The following is a 21,268-nucleotide window of genomic DNA, read 5'->3' as shown; positions in this document are numbered from 1 at the left end:
TTTTGAAAACAATGCCATAACATTTTTACATAGGAATGAACCAATCAAGTGCCCTGAAACCATAAGTAGAGGTGCAGGGGCTGAAGGAATACAAAGGGACTCTCTGGCAACTTCAGCCTCCGTTCTCTGCCTGCCCCCAAAGCGCGTGGCGGCCCCAGCCTGGAGAAGGAGGCAGTGCTGCCGCCTTGTGGACAGGGAACGGTACAACCTCTCCCCGGGACAGCGGCGGGCTGCGTGGCTGCCGAGCTTGGAAAGGGCGAGGGGCAGGAGTGAGCGGTGAGTGGGGTAGTGCCTGTAAACAGAGGAGAGCGGTGAAGGAGAGGCAGGAGTGCAAAGGGTGAGCGGGCGCCACGGCGCTGCAAGGAGTGCGGGCGGTGACTGAGAAGAATGGAAGTAGCGGGGGCGGCCCGGCGGGGCCGGTTTCGGCGGTGGCGGAGGCGCGGTCGCAGCGCGGGCGGGCGAGCGGCGCCGGAACAGAGCTGCCATTTCAAGATGGCAGAAGCGACCGCGTACCAGGACCCTGCATGAGCTGGGTCGGGCTCCAGCCATACTCAAGATGGCGGCCGCGGCAGGACGCCGGCAGAGGCGTTGCCGCCGCTCTCTGCCGCTACTCGCGCAGCTGCCGGCCGGCTCCGGTACCGCTGACCACGCCAACCGTGTTCTCACACTGGGAAAGGCAGCGAAAAATCGCGCTGAGAGCGTGGGATCGGCGTCGGGGCCGCATTGAGGCAGCCGACTAGACAAACGCCTGTGTGAAGCGCGGAGGGGGGGGGGCCTTAAGGGTACCACAACAAATATGGTGGGTCGACCGGAAGTGGCTTCTGCCAGTACCAAAGAGTGTGGCGAGGAAAAGCGAAAGTCACTTGACGCCACACCCAAGATGGCGGCTCAGGCGCCAGGCACCTGACCTTCCAAGGATGGCAACATTCCACGCATGCGCCTTTGGAAGGGACAAAAAAGGGGTGGGACAGTACCTCACTCCGTCTTTTCGGCTGCTTGCACGTAACCCCGACACCGACCCAGCTCAGCGCGGTTTTCCGCGGTGTTTCCAGGTGCGCGGACATGGGCTGTGGGTTCAGCACCGCCGGGGCCGGGTGGGAGCCGGGCGGGCGCGGACAGGCAGTGGCGGCGATGTCTCTGTACCTCTCCTCCCCTCCTACGAGAGGACCCCACGCCATGTCGTGCTGGGCGCCCATCCCGTCCCACCGCCACCGCCGCCGCCCTTCCACCGGTCCCGCCGCTCTCCCCTCCTTCTTCATCCCCGCTCCCCTTCGCCCCGGGGAAATGGAAGAAAACACAAAAGCATTGGGGAAAAACAGTCAGCCGAACTGCCTGAGCCATCCTCCTGCTCGCAGAGCGCAAGCTGCCCGCAGCCAGGAGCGCCCAGCAGGAGGAGGCAGCTGCTCTCTTTGCTCGGAGGTGAGAGGTGCGAGGGGCGTGGAGGGGGCACAGTTCGCCGGGCAGGGCTTCCTAGGGAAACTTTCAGCTCCCCGCAGCTCTGGCTGAGTGCTGCATGGAGGCCGGGCTGAGCCAGCTGGGAGGTGGGGGTCCCCGGGAGCTGCTGCCGAAAGGGCAACTCAAGCAGCCTCGTGTCGTCTGTGTGTGGAAACAGTTCTAGCGCCAGCAGCCAAGTGCAATTTCTATCGGATTTGTAGCAAATGTGCTGTTTCAAGCTGAGAGCGCTCGGTTCCCTGGGTGGGAAAGTCCTTGATGTAGCCAAGCTGAGCAATTTCTGAGAATTGTAAGCCTCGTGTCCTTAGGATTCTTGGTACAGTATTTAAATAGTTACTATCGAGTTGAGACAGTATCAAATGGATTTTGTTGGTTTGTTGGGTTTTTTCCCCCTCACTTGTGTTCCTTTTTTATTCTCTCTGGTGCTCCCGTGTGCCATTGTTTCTCTACTGGATCCTTGTGTCCCGTTCCCTGTCCCTGTTCTTTTTTTATTCCCTTACTGCCGTGCATCCCATCCCAGATTTTGTTGTTGTTGTTTTTTGTTTGCTTTTTTTTTATATATAATTTTTTCAATTTCATTCTGCACCCCGTTCTTACTTTTCTTCCTGTGGCTTCTCTGCTGGCACTCCCTCTTTCTGCCTCTCGCCTGTGACTGTGGAGCTGTGGAGGAAATTCTGGGGGCTGCCTCCCATTCTTATTGCAGCAGAGTCCCTTTTGGTGGGGGGTGTACACATAGAAATGGCTTGAATAAAGCACCACGCTGCTGTCCAGGGCAGTTTGATTCATTCTGTGCTTTCTTTTGGGGGGTGAGGAAAAAAGGCTGAGGGGAAGGGGTTGGAGACTCAGAGGCTCTGATGTCATTTGGGTCACCCCAAGGTCCCTAGGAGAGAGAGCCACGCTGTGGTGGAGGAACAGGTGATGGAGGAATGAGGAGGGGTTGTGCTGGGTTGCCCTGGGTTCCCTGGGTGGGAAAGTCCTTGAAGTAGCCAAGCTGAGCCATTTCTGAGAGTTCCAAGCCTCTTGTCCTTAGGATTCTTGACATAGTATTTAACAAGTTACTATCAAGTTGAAACCGTATCTAGTGGATTTGTTAAAATGGCAGAAATGTTTTTTCACCTGGTACTGTGTTGGGATAAAAAACCTTCCTTAATGTCAGAATTATTTGGTCTTCCTTCTTTTCCCTTTTTTATTCTTTCTCGATTGCTGAGCACTGGGGAGAAGATTTGGGATAAAGAAGTGAAAGGCACAAGGGAAGCGCCACAGTCCCAAGGCAATACTTTATCATGTGCAGCTTCTGAACCGCAATAATAATCTTGGCTGCCACAGAAACCTTCTGAAGCTGGAAGGGACAGGGAAGACAATTACAGGATCTGTGGGAGGTTCTTTCTCCCAGATCTGGATGACATTGAGGTCGGAACAAGTTCCAAATTATCCTTGTGTGTCTCCTGTTGCTAGTCCAGGACTAAGTCAGTGTTCCCTGAGTGGCTGCAGTTCCCTGAGTGTGGAGGGAAGAAGCCTGTGATGGAGGATGAGAGAAAGCTCCATGCTGGTTGCTGTGTCCTTGGTGGGCACAGAACTCTGGCCAGATGGGTTAGTGAGTATTGAAAACGGCCCCCTTTATGTTCAGGGGCCCCCTTTCTCTGTGAAACAAACCTTGCCACCACAGGTTCCTGATGTCAGTTTGCAGGATGTGCTTGGGATTGTCAGGCCAGCACAAGGCCAAAGTGGTAATAGGTTGGGTCTGGGAGGCACCAGCGCAGTTTGTGCTTTTTGGAGGCAGTTACCCACTCAGGGCAAGAGGCCCCTGAACATAAACGCCAGCACTTTTCCCTGTGAAACAAACCTTGCCACCCCAGGTTCCTGATGTCAGTTTGCACGATGGGCTTGGAACTGTCAGGGCAGCACAAGTTTGAGGTTGTGGCAGGTTGTCTCTGGGACACTTCCTTTGCTGTTTGCAGTTTTTGGAGTTGGGCGACCACTGAGGTCCACATGCCCCTGTCTATGAATGTTGGCCATGTTCCCTGTGAAACAATGCTCATCAACCCAGGTTCCTGATGTCATTTTGCAGGGTGTGCTTGGGACTGTCAGGGCAGAACAAGATCCAGATGGTGGCAGGTTGCATCTGGGATAGATCCTGCACCCTTCTGATTTTCAGGCGGCCACCCAGTCAGGGCCACAGGCCCCTGAACACAAACGCCAGCCCTTTTCACTACAAAATAAAACTTTCCAACGCAGGTTGCTTATTTCAATTTGCAGGATTTGCTTGGGATTGTCAGGCGGCACAAGTTCCAGGTGGTGGGAGGTTGGGTCTGGGACACATCTCGGGCCATTGGGATTTTTGGAGGCGGTCGCCCTTTCAGGTACACAGGCCCCTCTCTGTGAACGCTGGCCTCTTTCCCTGTGAAACAAACCTTTCCACCTCCTTTCCTGATGTCAGTTTACTTAATGCGCTTGGGACAGTCAGGGCAGCATAAGTTCCAGGTGGTGGCAGGTTGGGTTTGGGACGCATCCTTCGCCATCCAGAATTTTTGGACTCTGCCCTGCAGTCAGGGCAACAGGCCCCTAAATGCAAACGCCAGCCCTTTTCCCTGTGAAACAAAACTTGCCACCACAGGTTCCTGATGCCAGTTTGCAGGATGGGCTTGGAACTGTTAGGGCAGCACAGGTTTGAGGTGGTGACAGGTTGGATCCATGACGCATCCTTCACCATTTGGGTTTTCTGGAGGCAGCTGGCCACTTCAGGGCCACAGGCCCCTGAACACGAACGCTGGCCATGTTTCCTCTGGAAAAATGCTCACCACCTCACGTTCCTGATGTCAGTTTGCAGGATGCGCTTAGGGCTGTAAGAGCAGCACAAGTTCCAGGTGATGGCAGGTTGTGTCTGGGACACATCTTGCGCCATTTGTATATTTTTGAGGCGACAGCCCATTCAGGGCCACAGGACCCTGAACACGAATGCTGGCCCTTTTCCCTGTGTAAGAAACCTCACCTCTGCAGGTTCCTGATGTCAGTGTGCAGGATGGGCTTGGGACTTACAACGCGGCACAAGTTCTAGGTGGTGGTAGGTTGTATCTGGGACACATCCTGCACTATTCGTAGTCTTCGGAGGTGGACGGCCACTCAGGGCTACAGGCCAGTGACAGTGAATGCTGGCCAATTTCCCTTTTAAACAAATCTCACCACCCCAGGTTCCTGATGTCAGTTTGCAGGATGGGCTTGGGACTGTAAGGGCACCACAAGTTCGAGGTGGTGACAGGTTGGGTCTGGGACACAATCTTCGCCATTCAGATATTTTAGAGGTGGTTGCCCCTTCAGGACCACAGGCCCCTGAACATGATCGCCGGCCATTTTCCCCTATGAAACAAAGCTTGCCACCCCAAGTTCCTGATGTCAGTCTGCAGAATGCACTTGGGACTGTATGGGCAGCTCAAGTTCCAACTGGTGGCAACTTGGGTCTTGGAAAATTCCTTTGCCGTTCTCATTTTTTAGAGGTGGCCACCCATTCAGTTCCAACACCAGCCTCATTCCCTGTGAAACAAAACTCGCCAACCCGTGCTCCACAGGTCAGTTTGCAGGATGCGCTTGGGACTTTCAAGGCAGCACAAGTTCCAGGTGTTGGCAGGTTGTGTCTGGGACGCATCCTTCATCGACTGGAATTTCAGGATGCAGCCAGCTACTTAGGGTCATAGGCTCCTGGATACAAATGCTGGACATGTTCCCTGAGAAAAAATGCTTGATCCACCAGATTCCTGATCTCAGTTTGCAGGATCTGCTTGGGACTGTCAGAGCAGCAAAAGTTCCAGGTGGTGGCAGGTTGAACCTGGGATACATCCTTCGTTATTCTGAGTTTTGGAGGCGGCCGACCATTTAGGGCCACAGGTCCCTGAATACCAATGCCGGCCATGTTCCCTGTGAAACAATGCTTGCCACCCCAGGTTCCTCACGTCAGTTTGCAGGATACATCAGAGACTGTATAGGGCTGCGCAAGTTCCAGGTGTTGGAAGATTGGGTCTGGGACACATCCTCTGCAGTTCGGATTTTTGAGGCAGACACCCAATCACAGCTACAGGCCCCTGTCCACGTACTCCAGACATTTTCCCTGTAAGACACACCTTGCCACCCTGGGTTCCTTATGTCAGTTTGCAGGATGTGCTTGAGACTGTCAGGGAAGCACAAGTTTCAGGTGGTGGCAGGTACGGTCTGGGACACATCCTGCGCCATCCGGAATTTCAGGAGGCAGCTGCCAATCAGGGCCACAGGCTCCTGGACACAATACTGGACATGTTCCCTGTGAAACAAAACTCATAATCCCATGTTCTTGCTGTCAGTTTGCAGGATGTGCTAGGGACTGTCAGGATAGCACAAGAGCCAGGCAGTGGCTGGTTGAGACTGGGACAGTTCCTTTGCTGTTCACATTTTTTGGAGGTGGCTGCCCATACAGGGCCACAGGCCCCTGAACACCAGTGCTGGCGATGTTCCCTGTGAAACAAACCTTCCCACCCCAGGTTCCTGATGTCAGTTTGCAGGATGCTTTTGGGACTGTCAGGGCAACAAAATTTCCAGGTGGTGGCTGGTTGGGACTGGGACAGTTCCTTCGCCATTCGGAAAATCAGGAGGCAGCTGATGACCCAAGGCCACACACAGGCCCCTGAACGTGAACCACACCCATGTTCCCTGTGAAACAAAACTTGCCACCCTAGGTTCTTCATGCCAGGATACAGCATCGATTTTGCAGGATGCAATTGGGACAGGCAGGGCAGCACAATTTCCAAGTGGTGGCAGGTTGGGTCTGAGACACATCCTGCACCATCTGGAATTTCAGGGGGCAGCTGACCACCCAGGAGAACTGACCCCTGAACATGAACCCGACCCGTGTTCCCTGTGATACAAAACTTGCCACCCCAGGTTCCTGTTATCAGTTTATAGGGTGCACTTGGGACTCTCAGGGCAGCACAAGTTCCAAGGGGGGCAGGTTGGGTCTGGGACACATCCTTTGCCATCCAGAATTTCTGGAGACAGCCGCCCCTTCAGGGCCACAGGCACCTGAATACGAATGCTGGCCCTTTTACTTGTGAAACAAATCTCGCTACTGGGTTATTGACGACAATTTGCAGGATGTGCTTGGGACTGTCAGGGCAGCAAAAGTTCCAGGTGGTGGCAGGTTCTATCTGGAACATGTCCTGCACAGTTAGCAGCTTTTGGAGGCGGCCAACCACTCAGAGCCACAGGCTCCTGAATACGAACCCCACCCATGTTCTCCTTGAAACAAAACTCACCACCCTGGGTTCTTCATGTCAGTTAGCAGGATATGGTCTGGGACACATCCTGTGCCGTCCAGAACTTCAGGAGGCAGCCATCCATTCCAGGCCACAGGCTCCTAAATATGAACTCCGGCCATGTTGCCTGTGAAACATAACTCGCCAACCTGGGTTCCTGAAGTTAGTTTGCAGGATGTGCTTGGGACTGTCAGGGCAGCACAAGTTACAGGTGGTGGCAGGTTGGGTCTGGGACACATCTGTCATGGTTTGACATGGAAGAGAATTTTCTCAGGAAGTTGGGGTCAAGCCAGTCGATGGTCAGGTCTGGATATTGGCATCTGGAGTGGCCACTGAAGGCTGGACATGCCTCTGAGAACACAGGGGTTAAAAGCAGAACTCCCAGGGAAACTTGTTTTCTTTGGTTCGGGTCATCAGACAGTGCAGACCCTCCCGTGGCCTGGCTGAGGTAGGCCGAAGGGTGGGAGGACTGGAACCCTGGAATTGGGCCAGCTCCTGCGGACGAGAAGGAGAAGGAGAAGGAGAAGGAGAAGGAGAAGGAGAAGGAGAAGGAGAAGGAGAAGGAGAAGGAGAAGGAGAAGGAGAAGGAGAAGGAGAAGGAGAAGGAGAAGGGCAGGGGGTGGGGGGGAAGGTGTCCAGTCGTGGGAGCTGAGGTCTGGGCTGAGAGCCATCCGGGGAGTTGGGACTTTTAACCCTTCCTTGGGAAATGAAAGCTTTGTGAAATATTACTCCTCCTCATTTTGAAAGAGAAGAAGAGAGACAGCCTGGGACCTGAGATGTTAGGAAAAGAAGGTTGTGGGGGAGATGATGGAGTGGCTTTTGGCTGGACTTCTCTTGTTAGCCATAGACTGAACCAATTTCTCCTCCAAGAGAGACTGCATTTTAGGGGGATGCACGGTGAGCCAAGAGACCTGCTTCAGCAGCTGAGAGCAACTGGAGTGGAGTGAACAGAGAAAAGTTGAGGAGGGTTTTGGTGATGCCCCCTGTCTTCAGAGAAGAAGAAGAGAAGAAGAAAATCTCTGTTCTTGGATCCTCAGCCCCAGGGGGAAATGGGGGGGACTGTGGTCCCAAAAATGAGAAACTGAACTGTTGTCTTTGGTCCTTGGCAAAGCATCCTTGAAAAGAAACCCTATGAGCGGTCTGTCCATGCATGGTGGTGAGGGCACTGTGCATGGAAAGGAGAGTGTCACCATGGCAGATTTTCTCTGGGCAGTGCCATGTGTGACATGGAAACACAAGAATTGGCAGCTGTGTTTCTTGGGGGGTCTGTGGAACAGGAGACTCCTCTCTCCCTTGATGGACTGCGTATTGATTATCTGAAGGGTGGGAACTTGAGTGAGGGTCTGAAATGTGTCTCACTGTGGTTTGTTGGAATTGTGGTGGGGAGGAGGAATGTTTTGGAAGGTTTTCATTCTGGATTTAGTGTGTGTGTGTTTTTCATAGCAGTAGTTTAATAAAGTTTTTTTCCTTTGTCATTAAGCTTGGGCCTGCTCTGCTGTGTTCCTGATAGCATCTCACAGCATTTATTTGGGAAGATGCATTTTCATGGGGGCACTGGCATTGTGCCAGTGTCAAACCATGACAACATTCTTCATTGTCCAGAATCTCAGGAGGTGGCCAATGACTCAGAGCCACAGGCCCCTAAACATGGAAAAGTGTCGCTATAGGACACGAGAAAGCAAATGCGAGCTACTTGCTACCTTGCAAGGCAAAAAGAGAGCGTTTATTTTCTGACTCCAACTTTTATACTTCTCCAAAGGTGACAGTGGATTGGAGAGTGAACGGGCCACCTCTCCGAAGACATTGGACAAAGCACTAGTACATCAAGTCTCTCCACCCCCATGGAGGAATGCAAAACAATACGTTATTTACAGAAACTGTGTGGGAAAGTTTCCCAATAGAATGTAAATTCAGAAGGCTTAAGAAAACTCAAGAATCAGGGCGACAGAAAAGGAAACAGTAGTTTCTTTGGAATATGCATCAAATCCAAGTTTCAGGGCAAGATCGGGATAAGTGTGTGGTGCTGGTACAATTTCTCCTTCCAAAACCTAGGGGGAAAGCTTTTTGCTAAGATTTAGATGACTAGAGACTCCAGAGCTGTCCGAAGGGAAGTGCTGCTCCCCGGCGTATTTCGGCAGAAGCAGCCCTCTGGAGTGTACAGCTGCCAGTCCAGTCGTCTGTGCGTGAAGTAGTCGCTTTTCGCCACTGGGAGCCCAAGAGCGCGGTAGCTGGTAAGAGGCGAAGAACAAAGCTGCAAAGAAGTGGGCATGTGTGCTCAGCCTTCAGACTGCTAGACAACAGTGACTGCATCTTTCCTGCCTCTTCAATTCACTGTTAGCATGCGTATAGAAGGCATTCCAGGACATCTTTCCTGGGTTTTTACTCCATCCTGATACAGCCCTCCTCGGAAATTCTTGCTCGTCCCCTGAGGCTGTGAGATGCAGAGAACTTGATGGCAGCTGCAGGAACGAAGGGCCGCGGTGAGTTTGTCGAGAAGCAAAACCTAGCCAGCAGCTTGTTCGTGAGAATGATCAGCTGCTGGATTTTTGCAATTGCCTTTACAATTCTGCCTACGCAGAGAAGCCCAGTGGTTTGCTGCTTCATTCTTTTTGCTTGTGTGAATTGCACAGTACTGAAGCTGAGCCAGGCTAATCAGCTTTGCCGCTTTTTAGCATCTGTGCTCCACCCATGGAAAAAGCTGCTTTTAAGGTGAGGCTGGAATAATGGAAGAATCCCAGGCCCTCCTAGCATGTTCCCACTCACTCCCAGTTGCCCCCAGTTCAGTCCCAGTTCTCTGCTGCACGGTCCCGATTGTTCCCAATGTGGTTCCAGTCCCCCCCAGTATGGTTACAGATGCTACCCGTAGATCCCAATTGCCCCCAGCATGTCTGTAATCATTTCCAGGCAGTACCAGTGGCTCCAGTAAGGTGTTAGTTATCCCAGTATGATCCCCCAGTCATGGCCAGAATATCCCAGTTGCCTGAAGCATGCATCCAGTCATTCCCAGATCCTGCAACTGGCGTGCAGCATGATCCCAGTTTCTCTCAGTTGCTCCAAGTAGCCCAAAGTATGAGCCCAGTTGTTGCCCTGATTTTTAAAATTGTTGAGTTTTCTTTTATAGTTCTTTGGAAAGTTGTAAAGTTCTCATGAAACTTATTTAGCCTTCTGATAAGATTTTCATATTTGAGAGTCAGAGGTCCCACACCCTTTCATGTAGAAATAGAATAGTTTGCATCTTTCTCTATGAGTGGAGAGAAATGATTGAATGGTCTTTGGACCAGTGTGGTTGGAGAGGTAGTAATTCCATCCTCCAATCCACAGTCAACTTTGGAATTCTAGAAATACCAGATGTTGGAATAAAACTGACTCTTTTTCTCTTTTGAATGTCCCAAGCCGCTGTCCCTCCTTTCTTGTCCAATAGCGACATCTGTTGGCACCGGCTGTGAATGACACCTGTGGGTGACGTCTTGATTAACCCTCTCTCTCCCGGCCCTGACTGCAGCCCTTGTGGGCATGTCTGCTTCTATGGGGCCTGGTGGCAGCTGCGAACAGAGGCAGCCTAGAGGAGCAGAGCCCTGTGTCCCCCCAGGAGCCCAAAGTGGGTGGCACAGAAAGGGCAGGAGCGCTGCCATTGGCAGGACACTCAACAGCCTGGAGAGGGGAAGCGGGGGGACTCCTTGGAGTCCCTGCAGCCCAAAGCACAGAAGAAGGGGAAGCCCAAAAATCCCTGGCATTCCCTAAACAGGGAGACGCAAGAGGGGGGAGCTTTTTGCATTCTTGGGACTTCCAGCAGCCTGGGGAGGGCAGGGACCAAGGAGCAGGGAGACCCTGAGTATAAGTGTGACCCCTAGCAGCTGGGACAGGGGGAAGCCCGAACACCAAAGGGGAGGGACCAGGGATGGAGAACTCCGGGGAGGCTTTTCCAGGGCTGAATCTTGGTATTCGGGAGGTTTTAGTGACCCCAGATGGCCGGTGACTTCCAGAGATGGACTTGGGCAGAGGGACCTTCCAAGTCAACGTGCTTATCCCTTCTTTTCCCCAAACCAGGATTTCCCATTCCCAAGCCCTTGGAGGCTGCGAGGAAGAGGAAGATGCCCCGGGACACCCAGGCAGGTGAGGAGGAAGTCACCACCCCTTTCCCCCTCTTTCCTGCTCCATCTCCCAGCCTGGCATGGGCCCCAGCTGCAGGACAACCCTCCTGATTACACCGTCATGCCAAGGATGCACTGGGGAGATCTCCTTCCCTCTGGCATGGAGGCAAATCTAATCCACTCCTTGTCTTTCATCCCCCAGGCAGTCGGGAGCTGAGGATGGAGACCAGAGAGGACAAATCCACATGGCAGAACCTTCTGGAAGAGGCCATTTTGAGAAGCTCCACAGCACAGGAGCCAACGGGGCGGAAAAGCCCTGGAGATCCTGCACAAGGAGGGGCTGCAAAGGCAGATTGTGGGGATCTGAGGAGGAAAGACCCACTGTCCTGGTTTAGGGCAAATTTGGGAGAAAACCTCCAGGAGGAGCCCCCCCCACCCCAGACAGCAAACCCCCACAGGCCCTCCCCCCACCTGGTTCAGGAAGAATTTCCTTGGAGAGAAGTGGAAAACAAAAACCCTGTTTTTTAACAGACAGAAACAGTCCCCAGCACCAAAAATGAACAACATCAGAGTACAAAAACCCTTTCACCGCTCTGAAGAGATGACAAATTCAGAAAGTCTCTCATGGGAGTGGTCACTCAGTTCTCTGTCTCTTGCACTGGGGATGGCTGCTGCAGGTCACAAAATGCAGGCTGTTGGTGTCTCTTGGTGTTTCCCAGGTCCCAGTCTGGAGCAGGCTGGAATGGTATTCAGAAAAAGGAAAGAAAAAAAAGCAAGGGCAAAGGCAAAAAGCAGGAGCAAGAGCAAAGAGCCAGCAAGCAAGCAAGAAAGCCCTATCCACTCTCCTAGACACAGAGCGTGGGGGGAGGTGAGCCAGCTGCTAACAAGACAAAACAAACTTTCACTTTTCAGTGCCAGTCTGGAAGGCACAGAACAAAGCATCAGGCATAAACATGATTGGGGATACAAGCACCATAATGTCACCCTAGGAACTTCCACCCCTTATTTCCATAGCGTCAACATACTACCAAACATCATGCATTTATTCACATGAAAACTTCCATGTTTCACTTCCTCAAACACATTTCCTTCTGTGAAAAACGCCAATCACTTGATTTTCAAAATTTTAAAAGTTTAATAATAATAAAATGGTTATAAAAATAGTAATACAATTAGAGTAACAAAATTTAGAGTTAGGACAATTACAATAAAAAGCAAAGAATTATGGACGTCTGGATGCTCTCAGACACTAAGTCATGAAAAGCATACCTTGTGAACAAACGAATAACCTTAAAAGCAATAGCCAGTTGCATATTCATATATATCATACATGATGCATAAATTCCTTGCAAATTAAAAACTTCTCTGGTTTTTGTCAACTTCTTCCCCTTAATCCTGGTGGTTCCATAAAGATGGAGAGAAGGTGGAAGAATGTCTTTTCTAATAAGGAGGCAGTTAAAAAGTCCTACATCACAGATTTCTATTTCAATATTAAGTTGTAACCTAAAACTATATTTAACACACTACTTAAGAGAATTAATACATCATAACTTTCTAACATTACACATATAATATTCATTGTAACATTTGTGAAAAGCCAATCATAAAATATGCATTTTTCACACTTCCATCTCACTTGCTCAAACCTTCGACACACATTTCCTTCTGTCTCATGTCTGTGTGCTTTCATGTACAGACAATGGCAGTAACATCCAGCAAACAGTGGTATTTGCACATGAGTCTCACCCCACAATCAGATCTCCCTGAGATCTGATAATCTGATCATTGTGTTGTTCCATCTCTGCATTATCCACCATGTACAACCTGGTCCCTGAGCAAAGACAATCCCACAAATGGGTTTGTCTGTACTCGAGGCAGAATTGATTCACACTGCCTTCCCTAACAAACCTCTGACATGTGCCACTGGGACTTTCTCTCCATCTACTATATTCAGGGAATCAGACTGGGCAGGACCTGCTCAATTGGTGGAACCTTGGCTGTTAGTGGCTTTTGCCAGATGCTGCAGCCAAGTTTTGAAAGATCCCCAAGGTGGTTTTTAACAGTCCATTGTAGCTCTCCACTTTGGCTGCAGCTGGTACATAGTAGGGGATGTGGTATACCCACTCAATGCCATGTTCCCTAGCCCAGGTGTTGATAAGGCTGTTCTTGAATTGAGTCCCATTGTCTGACTCAATCCTCTCAGGGGTACCATGCCTCCAAAGGACCTGCTTTTCAAGGCCCAGGATGGTGTTACGGGCTGTAGCATGAGACACAGGGTAGGTTTCTAACCATCCAGTGGTGGCTTCTACCATTGTGAGCACGTAGCGCTTGCCTTGGCGTGTCTGGGGCAGTGTGATGTAGTCAATCTGCCAGGCCTCCCCATACTTGTACTTGGACCACCGCCCACCATACCACAGGGGCTTCACCCGCTTGGCCTGTTTGATGGTAGCGCATGTCTCACAGTCATGGATCACCTGAGAAATACTGTCCATGGTTAGATCCACCCCTCGGTCTCGTGCCCACTTATAAGTGGCATCTCTACCCTGATGGCCTGAGGCATCATGGGCCCATCGTGCTAGGAACATCTCTCCCTTGTGTTCCCAGTCGAGGTCTATCTTTGATACCCCTATCTTCGCAGCTTGATCTACCTGCTGATTGTTTTGCTGCTCTTCATTAGCTCTGCTTCTGGGGACATGGGCATCTACATGGCGAACCTTCACAGGTAGCTTCTCTACCCGGGTAGCGATATCTTTCTACTCTTCAGCAGACCAAATTGGTTTTCCTCTACGCTGCCAGTTAGCTTCTTTCCACCTCTCTAGCCACCCCCACAGAGCATTGGCTACCATCCATGAATCAGTGTAGAGGTAGAGCTTTGGCCACTTCTCCCTTTCTGCAATGTCTAGGGCCAGTTGAACGGCTTTGAGTTCAGCAAACTGGCTTGATCCACCTTCTCCTTCAGTGGCCTCTGCAACCCGTCGTGTGGGACTCCATACAGCTGCTTTCCACTTCCGATTCATCCCTACGATGCGACAGGAACCGTCCGTGAAGACAGCATAGCGTGTTTCCTCTGCTGGCAGTTGGTTGTATGGTGGAGCTTCTTCAGCCCGTGTCATTGGTTCTTCTTCTTCATCTGCGACACCAAAACTTTCACCTTCGGGCCAATTTGTAATTACTTCCAAAATCCCAGGGCAATTCAGCTTACCAATATGGGCACGCTGCGTGATGAGAGCAATCCACTTGCTCCATGTAGCACTGGTGGCATGGTGGGTGGAGGGAACCTTTCCTCTGAACATCCACCCCAGCACCGGTAGTCGGGGTGCCAGGAGGAGTTGTGCTTCTGTGCCAATCACCTCTGAGGCGGCCTGGACTCCCTCGTAGGCAGCCAAGATTTCCTTCTCTGTTGGGGTGTAGTTGGCTTCAGACCCTCTGTAGCTCCGATTCCAAAATCCCAGTGGTCGGCCCCGAGTCTCATCAGGCACCTTCTGCCAAAGGCTCCAGGACAGACCATGGTTCCCGGCTGCAGAGTAGAGCACGTTCTTTACATCTGGTCCTGTCCTGACTGGGCCAAGGGCTACTGCATGAGCAATTTCCTGCTTTATCTGGGTGAAAGCTTGCTGCTGCTCAGGGCCCCAGCAGAAATCATTCTTCTTGCGGGTGACCAGGTAGAGGGGACTCACGATCTGACTGTACTCAGGAAAACCGATGGCGCCTAAGAAAGTTTGTGTCTCTTTCTTGTTGGTTGGTGGGGACATGGCTGTGATCTTGTTGATGACATCTGTAGGAATCTGACGCCGTCCATCTTGCCACTTCACTCCCAAGAACTGGATCTCTCGAGCAGGTCCCTTCACTTTACTCTTCTTGATGGCAAAACCAGCTTCCAGGAGGATTCGGATGATTTTCTCTCCTTTCTCAAACACTTCTGCTGCTGTGTTCCCCCACACAATGATATCATCAATACATTGTAGATGTTCTGGAGCCTCACCCTTTTCTAGTGCAGTCTGGATCAGTCCATGGCAGATGGTATGTAACGACGTATATTTGTATTCCACGGACAGATTCAAGCGAGATCTCTTTGGTTGCTCTTGGGGGAAGAGGTTTATTCAGGATACATTGTGACCCTGCCTCGAGCTGCCAGACACAGCACGTGGCTGGGCCTCGGGTGATGGGGGAGGGGAGAGACAAAGAGGGGAGCAGGGACTCCCGGAGAACTCTCCAGGAGGGGAAGGGAAGATCCAAGAGAGCGTCCAGCCCCCCGGAGACCCTTTATCAAAGGGGGCTCCAGGGTGGGCTGGAACAGGACCTGGGCCAATGGGGTCACAGGCACCTGATGGTTCAGGGGAGGGTTACAGATGTGGGGTGAACCATACATTCTGGGGGGTGACATGGAAGAATCCATTCGGCTTTTGGACCCCGCTGTAGGTGAGGGTAATTGTCCAGCCAGTAGGGGGTGTTATATTCGTCCTGGCTGTACCATTGTGGTTCTTAATCATATTTATCTACCCTCCCCAACATCTCCCCCTTTTTCACTGAACCATTTGAAATATTAAATATTGATTTAACAACTATTTTCTGCACACTTGGAGGTGTACAGGGTATTGTTACTAGAACTATACTTATTGCTACTGGAACAGTCAAGCTTATTTTACAGAGTTCCTTTAGCCAAGGTGCAAGGCTCAAACTATTAAGTAAACTGTATAGCTGAGATGGCTTTATTGTTATTAAATCACTGATTATAGTAGGGGAGGCATTGTCAGAATTTTTTTGGAAAAGGTCTTATAATTAAACGGGTTGAAAAAGGTTTGTTAGGGTTTGTGTTAGATATATAGGTGGTCTTAGAGCTTGCAGGCTTGGCTAAAGCTACTCGGCATTTGTCCTTGGTTGAATTACAAGTAAAACTTCAATATAAAAACTGAAACAGAAGAACAAAAACAATATGCACGCATTAAACGATAGAAAGTCCATTATTCTCTTGATGACGCAGCGTGGTTCAGGTCTGGGTTCTTGCTTCTTGGCTTGTACTTGCAGAGGTACTGTCTGGTGTGGGGGTGTCAGCAGATTTCGGAGCATGGTAAGGCTTTACATTCTTTCCTGGGACCAACTTGAGTCGTCCACCTGTGGAAACACAAGAAAAACCTTTCCCCCACGTTAGAAGACTGTGTGGACTTTGTATATGTCCTGAATTTAAGATTTTGGGTAAAGCTGGGGGGTACCCTTTTATTTTTACTTTTTTGGTGTTCAGGAAATGTCTATAAATTGGAAGACGAGGCTCTCCTGCAGAGCTATTTAGAAAATTGTGAGCATATAGAGCCTTATTCAACCTCTTTTGAGGTGTAACCTGATCTACTCCCCCTTTCTTTAGATGTAAGATGTGTTTTAGGGTTTGGCGTGTATTTTCTATGGTAGTTTTTAACTGTGGTGTAAGATAGGAAAAGGAGATACCACTGTCCTTGAGTAGTGGTAGGACTTCTTTCACCTCCTGAGAGGGGACAGCTGTTCGCTGGCTGTGTACCACTTGGAAGGTTTGGGGTTGCAGACTGTTGTCTTTGCAGCTATTATATTTGATTTCAGGGCAGTTTTTCAGTTGAAGATTGCTGGCACTTTGTTGAGAATTTGGTGAGACTGGGATAGAAAGGTTAGAGTTTGTAGGGGTAACATAGTTCTCTGTCTGTCCTTTGTTTGTAGAAGCTGCAGTTACATTGTTGCGTTCACCTTGCTGAGGCATAGTGTCTTCGTTAGGGTGTGGTGAGGAGCTGCTAGTGTGGGAGGCAGGGGCTGCTGCCAGCTGAGGCAGAGGAGCAGGGGGGGTGGAGGTCGTGGGCAGCAGCGCTTGTGGGGGACTGGCCTTTTCGGAAAGATTTCTTGTAGCTGTGGCATTGGGTGCTGCGGCAGTCTGAAGATCCGGCGGAGGGAGAGATGCGGAGGGATATGATGATGGTTTCGGCAAACCAGGAAGTGGTGCCGGCGTTGGGGGGTTCCGGGGCTCTGTAGTCAGAGGCAGGGGCTGCGGCGCGGCGGGGGGGTGGGGGGGTGGGGACGCCGGGTTTGCGTCTGCCGGGGGGGCCGGCCGCGAGTGCAGGAGGCGGGCGGGCAGCAGGGGTACCGCGCCGGACCCCGGGGCGTCCCTGGGAAGGACGGGCGGTGCTGCGGGCGCAGGGGCGGGGTCTGGGCTGCGCGAGGGAGAGGAGGTGGAGGCAGGGGCGGGGTCAGGCCCGCGCGAGAGAGGGGCGGCGGCCGCGGGGGCGGGGTCCGGACTGTGGGGGAGGGGGGCCGCGGGGGCGGGGTCAGTGCTGCGCGGGAGGGGGGCGGTGGCCCCGGGGGCGGGGTTAGGGCCGCGCGAGAGGGAGGGCGTGGCCCCGGGAGTGGGGGCCGCCCAGCCCAGGGCCGGCGCGTGGCCGGCATGGTCCCCGGGCCAGTGCGCTTCCGGGCGGGTCAGTGGGGCGGCCGCGGAGGCGAGCGTATGGAGCGCCTGCAAAATAGCAGCTGACGCTTGAGATTGTGCTTGCAAAATAGCCATTGACTGGGTTTGTGCTTGCAAAATGGCTGTTGTTTGATTTTGTAAAAGTTCGGCTATAGTAGCCATCATAGCCGGGACAGGCAATGCTGGGGGGGCGGGCGGGGGGGAGGCGGGGCCCGCGGAGTGGTTTGGGGGGGAGGAGGTGGCTGCAAGGGCGGGTTCTGGGTTGCGGGGGAGGGGGGGGGCGGCCGCGGCGGCGAGCGCCGCTCGCTCAGAAACCGCCGAGTCGCCAGTCGCCTTGCCGGCATTTTCGCCGCAGCGCGGGGTGGGGGGGCAGTCCGGCGGGGATAGTTGAGCCACGGCGGGGAGCGGTTTGGCTGCTATTAGCGGCTTTTGAGAAGCGCAGATTCCTGCCAACACTCTATAAGCAGGAAATAAGTCGCAAGCATAGGGGTCCCGCAGTGAAATGTCGTTAAATAGTGTATGTCCCACGGACTCCCAAAAGTCTCTACAAAACACAGCAGAGCGCTCGGCATATGGGAACTTAAGTAAGATCCATTCTAGGAGTTTCCGTAGCTCTTTTTTAGGCAAATTACTATTATGGCTACGTAATAAGTGGTTAAGTTGCTTATAGAGATCTCGATCAGCTGCAGAGTGGGACTGTCCCATTTTTAAACCAGTGTGGCTCACCTCGGTGTCGCAGGAGCGGGATCCTCTGTCAGGTTCCGACGTTTACTGCAGTCGGTGCTGAGGGCTCACCGCGGGGTTTCTCCAGAGCTTCAGCGCGGGCAGTGCTAAGCAGTGCTCACCTGTGCTTTGTGTACGTGGCCACGTGGCGCGGCAAGTCTCGTCACAAAGCCTTGGGTCGCCGCGGAATCGCGGCGATCTCTTGTGCTCGGAGAATAACGGCCAGAAAGCCTAGAAGAGCTGTAAGAGCTCGCTACTATGTAACGAGTCTCTGAGCTGTAGGATGGCTTCGGGACTTTTTAAAGAGCTCCGGTTCGTTACTGCCTAGCAGCAAAATGCCGTGCTCGCGACACCGATGGCGAGGAAGTACCTGGTTATTTAGTTAGTGTCCATGGAAAGGTGTCCTACAGGTAGAAAAGCTGGAAAGTATCCAGACGGGTGCAGTTGCAGGTCACCGTGGGTTCGTATTCGAAGATGGGCGCCAGTCTGTAACGACGTATATTTGTATTCCACGGACAGATTCAAGCGAGATCTCTTTGGTTGCTCTTGGGGGAAGAGGTTTATTCAGGATACATTGTGACCCTGCCTCGAGCTGCCAGACACAGCACGTGGCTGGGCCTCGGGTGATGGGGGAGGGGAGAGACAAAGAGGGGAGCAGGGACTCCCGGAGGACTCTCCAGGAGGGGAAGGGAAGATCCAAGAGGGCGTCCAGCCCCCCGGAGACCCTTTATCAAAGGGGGCTCCAGGGTGGGCTGGAACAGGACCTGGGCCAATGGGGTCACAGGCACCTGATGGTTCAGGGGAGGGTTACAGATGTGGGGTGAACCATACATTCTGGGGGGTGACATGGAAGAATCCATTCGGCTTTTGGACCCCGCTGTAGGTGAGGGTAATTGTCCAGCCAGTAGGGGGCGTTATATTCGTCCTGGCTGTACCATTGTGGTTCTTAATCATATTTATCTACCCTCCCCAACAATGGTAGGACTGTGCTTCTACCCCTGGGGCAGTCGGTTCCAGGTATACTGCACTCCCCTCCATGTAAAGGCAAACTGAGGCCTGCATTCTGCTGCCAGAGGAATGGAGAAAAATGCATTGGCAATATCAATAGTGGCGTACCACTTCGCTGCCTTGGACTCCAGCTCGTACTGGAGTTTCAGCATGTCTGGCACAGCAGCGCTCAGTGGTGGAGTCACTTCATTCAATGCACGGTAGTCCACAGTCAATCTCCATTCTCCTTCAGATTTACGCACAGGCCAAATGGGGCTGTTGAAGGGTGAGTGGGTTTTGCTGACCACCCCTTGGCTCTCCAGCTCTCGGATCATCTTATGGATGGGAACCACAGCATCTCGAGTTGTTCTGTACTGTTGACGATGCACTGTTGAAGTGGCAACTGGTACCTTTTGTTCTTCTCCCTTCAAAAGTCCTACTGTAGTTGGATTCTCAGACAGTCCAGGCAAGGTGTTCAGTTGCTGGATGCCCTCTGTCGCTGCAGCTGCTATCCCAAATGCTCACCTGAGTCCCTTTGGGTCTTTAAAATACCCCCTTCGAAGGTAATCTATGCCCAAAATACATGGGGCCTCTGGGCCAGTCACAATAGGGTGTTTCTTCCACTCATTTCCTGTCAGACTTACATCAGCTTCCACCACGGTAAAGTCCTGTGATCCACCTGTCACACCGGCAATAGAGACAGATTCTGCCCCTACGTGTCTCGATGGAATTAACGTGCATTGTGCACCAGTATCAACCAAAGCCTTATATCTTTGTGGTTCCGATGTGCCAGGCCAGCGAATCCACACAGTCCAGAAAACATGGTTTTCCCTCGCCTCTACCTGGCTAGAGGCAGGGCCCCTCTAAGCCTGGTTATCCTTCTTGCCTTGGGCGTATGTCTTAGAGGTTCCTTCAAGGGGATCAGACATGTCATCATCATCATCATCATGCCTGGCAGTTTGGCTACGGGCAACTGGAGCTGCTCTCCTTTTGGTGGCACTTCCTCTCTGAGTCTTACCTTCCTTCAATTCATGCACCCATTGTGCCAGAGCACCAGTAGGTTTTCCGTCCCATTTCCTCATGTTTTCTCCGCAATCGCGCAGGAAGAACCACAGCTCAGTTCGTGGGGTGTACCTTCTCCCACCATCTGAGGAATGTCTACGTTAGATACCAGAACCTCTGATCTGTACTGCTGAGATTTGGAGAAGGTCCTCCTTTATCTCCTCCCTGAGTCTCTTATGATTCTCCTCTATCTTATCTTCTAATTTCTGCAGACGCGTTTCCACTGCTGCAATTCTGGCATGGGTTGGGCCATGTACAGCATCTGCATATGCTCGGAGTTTCCTTGCCATTTCGAGCACGGTCTCATCCCTCTCATCTTGCTTCATTATTGCTAAGGCAGAAGCGTAGTCATGTGGCCCAAGCCGTACAAGTTTTCGCCACATCACAGATGTACATGGTACCAAGTCTGGATTCCTAGTTGTTATTTCATCTGAGAAGATAATCTCTGCCACTGCCATTTCTCTCAGACGTTGGATCCCTTGTTCTATAGTCTTCCACTGGGTTTGCTGCATATAAAGATCATCTGCACACAGGTATCTTTGTGCTACACTTTCCAGAACCCGTGCCCAGAGGCTGTGAGGGTTAGCCCCCCTCATCATTCCTTGATCAATGACAGGATCATGTGACAGGGATCCCAAATGTCTTGCCTCAGTAGCATCCAGAATTGTAGCCTCGCCTGCAGCATCCCAAAGACGGACCAACCAACTAATTACAGACTCATCAGGTCGTCGGGTGTAATCCTTCCTTAGGCCACGAAGGTCCTTTAGGGAAAAGGACTCAGTATTGGCCTCTGATCTTGTACCAGTTGCTTTGACTTCTGATTTTATGTCAGCAGGCATTGAGGGTCCCTCTCCTGCATTATCATCATCATCATCATCATCCACTGGTCGATTGGTCTTTTCTGTGCGCTTCCCACTTCTTGTGCTAGTAGCAACAGCCATTGGTTGAGGCTTGGCTGCTGAGTCTGGTTTAGCTGCTGGCTTTGAGCCGGGGGTGTTGGCTGCAGCCTGAGTGACTGGGATAGCTGCTGATTTATCTCCCTGCCCCCCTTCCTCTGTCTGCTGCCCTACAGTATCTAGCAGGGTGCGATAAGCATATGCCAGGGCCCAGCTCACTGCAATGATCTTTTTCTCCTTAGAGTTATCATGGCACTTCTCTTTCAGGTACTTCGCCACCTCAGCCGGATTCTGAATTTGTTCACTTGGAAAGTCCCAGGCTATAGGGTCAGAAAATTCCTTTAAGATTTGGCCCATATCCTC

General features: G+C 51.9%; 1 protein-coding gene and 1 long non-coding RNA gene across 4 annotated transcripts; one reads left to right on the top strand and one right to left on the bottom strand.

Moving 5' to 3' along the window:
• The first annotated feature begins 297 nt into the window (after window positions 1–297).
• LOC140683760 (uncharacterized) lies at window positions 298–12,179 on the top strand. 3 transcript variants are annotated; one of them, XR_012055181.1, is made up of 4 exons: window positions 1,287–1,419; window positions 8,488–9,208; window positions 10,776–10,841; window positions 11,022–12,179. It is a non-coding gene; the product is annotated as an uncharacterized lncRNA (long non-coding RNA). The 3 variants fall into 3 exon arrangements; XR_012055180.1 differs by lacking the exons at window positions 1,287–1,419; window positions 8,488–9,208 and adding an exon at window positions 298–1,052; XR_012055179.1 differs by lacking the exon at window positions 8,488–9,208 and having other exon boundaries at window positions 1,283–1,419.
• On the bottom strand, window positions 11,322–18,095 carry LOC140683759 (uncharacterized). Its single transcript, XM_072927319.1, has 2 exons — window positions 17,964–18,095; window positions 11,322–15,931 (listed from the first exon to the last, which is right to left on the bottom strand). Exon 2 carries the CDS (start codon window positions 14,569–14,571, stop codon window positions 13,573–13,575), a length of 999 nt encoding a protein of 332 aa, XP_072783420.1. The 5' UTR covers window positions 14,572–15,931; window positions 17,964–18,095; the 3' UTR covers window positions 11,322–13,572.
• Window positions 18,096–21,268: the final 3,173 nt, after the last annotated feature.

The sequence above is a fragment of the Taeniopygia guttata genome, chromosome 3, assembly GCF_048771995.1.
Source record: "Taeniopygia guttata chromosome 3, bTaeGut7.mat, whole genome shotgun sequence".
Taxonomy (NCBI): Eukaryota; Metazoa; Chordata; class Aves; order Passeriformes; family Estrildidae; genus Taeniopygia; species Taeniopygia guttata.
The sequence above is the reverse complement of the archived record's forward strand: the minus strand, read 5'-3'. Positions and strand labels throughout refer to the sequence as shown.

What these genes read in the sequence shown, in the direction of transcription:
- LOC140683759 (XM_072927319.1), bottom strand. Translation starts at nt 14,571, where the DNA reads ATGTCCCCACCAACCAACAAGAAAGAGACACAAACTTTCTTAGGCGCC.